Source organism: Hydra vulgaris, chromosome 15 (genome assembly GCF_038396675.1).
Source record: "Hydra vulgaris chromosome 15, alternate assembly HydraT2T_AEP".
NCBI lineage: Eukaryota > Metazoa > Cnidaria > Hydrozoa > Anthoathecata > Hydridae > Hydra > Hydra vulgaris.
In genome coordinates, this window is record NC_088934.1 from 32050147 (window position 1) to 32056146 (window position 6000).

General features: G+C 27.0%; 1 protein-coding gene across 1 annotated transcript; it reads right to left on the bottom strand.

Annotated features, from left to right (window-relative positions):
* Nucleotides 1-2529: 2529 nt before the first annotated feature.
* On the bottom strand, nt 2530-3642 carry LOC136091886 (protein FAM200A-like). The gene has a single exon (XM_065819598.1). The coding sequence runs from the start codon at nt 3640-3642 to the stop codon at nt 2530-2532; it is 1113 nt and encodes a 370-aa protein (XP_065675670.1).
* Nucleotides 3643-6000: the final 2358 nt, after the last annotated feature.

Here is a 6000-nt window from a genome sequence, read left to right on the forward strand (position 1 = left end):
CAAAATATCAGTTAAGTAGAAGAAGACCAAAATTTGGAAAGCGATTATAAAAGTAAAGAATTTCACTATGATTATTTGTCTCAAAGTGACAATGACACTGTGTTTTTCTCAGAAGAATTTGAAAAAAACGATGTTTCTTTTAATCATAAACTGGCGAAACGGCAGTAAAGCACTGCTGTTCACGGGAATATTTAAACGAGCTAATAGCTATACTGAAAGCAGAAGCCTTATTCTATCTACAGAAACAGCTTTTTGTATACCGGTTTCAAGATCAAAACAACAGTATTGACCACCACACTTGCTTTCGACAGTAACTTATTTGGAGCCTGAAGCAAAGTTTTTTTATATTTCAGTGAGGATAAAAAAAAGGAAACAACGTACCAAAATTAGATAACGTTGATAAGTTTTCGATGGCTGAAGGCAGTATGTTCATAATATTTTTTTAGTTAACTTTTGTTTAATTTTATTAGGTTTGTAAAATTATTCAACAAAAGTTGTTTTGTGAAACTATTTTAAATTATAGTTTCAAAAGAGAGTGTTATATTTTCTTACAGATTTAAGAAATCCCAAAACACAGTGACAAAGCCTGATCATAATAGTGATTTTATAAGCCAAGTAAGTTTTATTTTGTTTACAAGACTATATGATGCTATAAAGGGTATACCCTTATAGGATATAAAAAACTTTTTTATTTTTATTAACAGCTTCTTCTATTGAGTACGATAAAGCGACAAAAACTTTAATTTGAAAGTATTTAAATTCGATTGACTTCTTAAAATACGCTTTATATCAAAATGGTGACAGAAAAAAAAGGAAATTAGAATGATTGTTATAAATATATACATAAATTTAAATAAAGAAATATTATCCTGTTGTCTACAAATATTTTTTTTTCAGTGTTAATTCAACATTACCAAAAACATTTCAGTAATGAAAAAACATAGGATGGAGTTGATGTTTTAAGTAAAATAGAAAAAGCTTAACTGATATATTATTTTTATTTTTAATAAAAACAAAAATACTAATAATGTGGTATTAAAAACTGGTATTAATATTAATGTTCATTAGATGATGATGTGTAAAAAATAAATTACAAGTTTTATATTTGGTGTTTAAAGTTGTTTAAATAATAATATATTATTTTTTGAGATATTATCTTAATTTTTGTTGCTTTTATATTATCAATCAAACTAAGTTATTGTTGTGTGATATTTTATAATAAACTTCATATTATCAACTTCATTTGTTTTCATAATGAATATTGGTTCTTTTTGCTCAATATTCCGTATTACTTTTATGTAGTTAATTATCTTTCAGTAACCTAGGATTCTTTCATTACTTTCCTTCAATGCCTGGAGTTATTTAAACATAATATATTCAGAACTATACAGATTAATAGAATAAATAATATATTCATTAAAATAATATTAAAATAAAATAAATTTATAAAATAAAAAAAATCTTATCTTTGATAATAATCTCTACTCATATTATTGTTTAGCTAGTATCATGGTTATAAAATATATAAAATTAACTACTTTACCTAGGACTGTTAGTACACTTATACTATAGTTTCTTCGTTTTTTTATTAGTTCATATAACATTTTCAAAATCAAATATGTGGAAAGGAGCTGTTTGGAATAAAGATTTACAAAGAGAAAAAGAGGTAATTCCGTCTAAATAGATGTGTAACAAAACTGTTAATTAGCCTCTAGGTATCAAAGCATTGACTGCACTAAAATGCTGTGAAGAATTGGCTTAAGTTTCCACAAATTAAAACTAAATTCTCTGTAGGTATTACATCTACATATTACAATTATTAAATTTTAAATAATTTTGATAGGAAGGGTTATTTTGTTAATACAAAATATGTAACTATTTATATAACTATTTCAATTCCACAGAAAGCAAACAGGGTTGTGAAAAAATTGAATTTACAGCTACAAAAAAAATATCTAATAAAAGGAATGTCATATTACGAAAAAAAAAACATGAGCAGAGAAAATTTTACAAGTAGTTGTGAGTTTTACGTGCTTAGATTTTATAAATTTCAAGTTGTAAACCTAAATATAAAAATGTTTTTGTAGTTTATACCATAAATTAGTAATTATATTTTTTAGGTTCAGTTATCATGGATATAAATAAAGTTTCAATGCACCTGACCTCCAGTTGTTCATTAATCAAATCTATAGAAAAATATATATATACATATATATATATATAAATATATATATATATAAACAACTTTAAAATGTATTCTAGAAAATAGAATGCTTAATGTTCTTAAAAGAACAAAGCAATTATGTATTAGTGAAGTGGTTCTCAGCCTTTTCTAACCCGTTTCCCAAACTATATATCATAAGATCTCCATGGACCCCTTTACTTTTAAAAATTATTACAAGGCGAAAATTTTAATAATGTCATTTTTATTCATCAGGACAACATTTTATTTAAGGTATTTTTTAATAGAATAGACTATCTATGACCCAAAAATATTTTATCTTAGTTAATATATGACACAAAAACTGGTCAATATGAATTCTGGCACTGCTTACCAGCAATTAATATCTGAAAATCTGGTTTAGTTTTTGATAGAGCACATCTAATATCTGCATCAATTTCAAGTCTATTTCTTTTTTTGGTTTTTATAGATAACACGGCTGAAAAACCTGCTTCACACAAATATGATGTTGAAAAAGGAATAAGGGCTTTAAGTGCAATTGTTGAACACAATGGGTATGAATTCCTCATTTTCAACCAGAAGTTATTTAATGGTGTTATTTTGAAGTGATCCTTAGCAGTGGTATCATTCTTTAACTCTATAAATTCTTCTTGTGAATCCTCATTCACATTTTTCACATCACAAGAAAATGGTGATATAATTACTTCACTGCTTAAAAGGTTTACATCTGGAAAATAGTTACCAAATTCATTAATCAAATTATCTAGGTGACAAAGTATTTCTATCTTTAAAACTTTGGGAAGCATGTTATTTCCAATTACGCCATTTAAATTTTGAAACATTATCAAATTTTCATTATTGATTCTAGTCTTATACAGTTTGAGCTTTTCAATAAATGCCTTCAGTTTATATGAGTGTGTAATGACATTAGTATTTTTGCGTTGAAGTTGCAAATTTAACTTGTTAAAATGACCCACAATGTCCACAAGATAAGCAGTTGTTATTTCAAAATTGTCGAATTCAAAATATTCTACCAGTCCACTTTTCATTTGACAAAAAAATTCTTTCACTTGGTTTCTAAGCTTGAAAAATCTTTCCAAAAAATTTCCAGCAGAAAGCCATCGCACTGAAGTATAAAACAATAACTTATTGTGTTCAGCATCTAGGTCAGAACAAAATTTTGTAAAAAGTCGAGTGTTAAAAGCAGAAGATTTTATATGATTTACAAATTTGACCAATTGATTAAATACAGTTTTCAAACTACCTGGCAATGTTTTGGTTGCCAAAGCCTGTCTATGAATAAAACAGTGTACACCAACTACATTTGGAGCAATCTCTTTTATTCTAGTCTGCAATCCAGACTTACAACCCATCATGGCAGGAGCTCCATCAGTAGTAATTCCTAACAAATATTTCCATTGTAATTTATTGTCATTGAAAAACTGTTTCATAATTTCCATAATATCACCTGCTTTTGTTGTTGTTTCAAGGAAAGAAGAGAACAAAAATTATTCTTTGAATTTATTATTGTGAATATACCTACAAAATACAATTAATTGTGCAATTGAACTTACATCTGTGGACTCATCCAAATGAATAGAAAAATATGGTGATTCTTTAATTTCATTAATAACATTTTCTTTAATATTTGATGAAATGTCAGTTATCCTTCGTTTGACTGTAGTATTTGATAAAGGTATATTATCTATCTTCTTTACAGCTTCTTCTTCAAATAATAATCTGACGATTTCTTATGTACATGAAAGTATAACTTCTTCAGCCAATGTGTGAGCGTTTTTCTTCTGTGCTATTATATATGAAACTTTATAAGATGCTTTTACTATATTCTGTTGAGTTTGGTGAATAATCCCAGTTTTATCCAACTTACACCTCTTCAGTGATTCAAATTTTCTTTTGAAAAAATCAGAATCTTTTGTTCGAAGATCAGGATGGCACTTATTCAAATGAATAGCAAGCTTTGAGGGTTTCATAGAGTCATTTTCTAGTACTTTATAACAAATAACACACTGTGGGTAGCAAATGGTTTTTTTTAGCATGTAGGTAAAACCATATTTCATATATTCATCTAAATATGACCTTTTTTTACTTTTAGACATCTAAAGAATTTAAAAAATAATATAAAATAATGTAATATATTAACTCGAGATTTGTATAATTCATTTGAGAAAAGTATATTCTCGACTATTCAAAGAAAATAATACAAATTACTTTCTTTCAAACCAATTAGTTAGGAAAAATATTTTTGCCATAAGAAAATTTTATAAAGCATTTAAAATTTACGGATGTAAGAATAATATAAAGTATTTATTGTTTCATAGTGGTCCGCAAGTCATTGACGGTTAACGTCGAATTGGCTTACACAGATTTTGTGCAACATATGTTGCCTAGCATGAATTGCATTTTGAATTTAAGAATTATTTTTTTCTTTAAGACAGAGAAAAATATCAAAATTAAAATTCAATAACTCAAATTTATTTTGAATTTACGTTTACCTTGTGGTCCGTTTCAAAAGTTCATATGGACCCCCAGTGGTCCATGGACCACCGGTTGGGAACCACTGATATATTTGATTTCAAAAATATTATATGAACTACTAAAAAAACGAAGAAATCATAATTTAGGTCTACGTTAAACTAGCTAAAGCTTGACATTTTATAACGCAATATTAGCTAAACAATAATATTAGTAGACATTATTAGCAAAGAATAGATTTTTTTTGTTTTATAAATTTATCATATTTTAAAATCATTTTCATGAATATATTTATTATTGCCTTAACCAGCATAGTTCTAAATATATTACTTTTAAAAAACTCAAGGCATTTATAGTATAGCTAACAACTCGTTTACTTATTCACGTGAACAGCAGTGGTTTACTGCCATTTTGCTAGTTTATGATTAAAAGAAACATCGTCTTTTTAAATTTTTTCCGAGAAAAACACAGTGTCATTGTCACTTTGAGTCAAATAATCATTGTGAAATTCTTCACTTTCGTAATTACTTTCCGAATTTTAGTCTTCTACTACTTAACTGATATTTTGTGTAAACTTTGAATTGTCATTATTTATTTCGACTTTCTCTTCTTCACTACTAGAAGATGATTCTACCAGAGCTAGGACATTAGAGCGGCATTTTCGCCAGTTTCTTAAATAAGCCATTAATTTCTTTTGTCGTAAGAACAACTAGAAATTTAAACGCTAAATAAAACATTTTTAAAAATTCAAAGTTTCACACATAAACACCCTCCGTTTTGCACATTATACTGATATATTGCTTTATTACTATTTCGCTTTAACTATTTTCACGTTAAGCACCAATTCAACGAACGGTTTTTTTAAGTTTTTTAGTCAACGTTAATTTATCGTTAAAACAACGTTAAATAAACAACGTTTAAATTGTAACGTTGTTTTAACGTTGAGACATATTTGAAAAACGTTGAAGCAATGCTTTAACCTAATTTTAACGTTGAAATAACGTAGAGATGCCGGCTGGGAACGTAGACAATAATATTTTTTAAGGCTTTGTTTGCCTTTTCAATTCGCAGCGACTCATAATTGCTTGTGGTTGAGCATAATTCTTTTTTAAATTCATATGACACTAAGTTATTTATTAAAATACATAATCCCCCACCTGTCTTCTCAGCGTTGCTAAACTGATGAAATGGTTTTTGATTTTGTAAATGATAATTTGAATTATTCTCAAGATTAACATCGTGACACCAAGTTTCGCTTAGACAAATAACTGTAAAGTTGGTTTTACTTTTAAACAAAAAATGGTTGAATAATTGAAAATTATTTT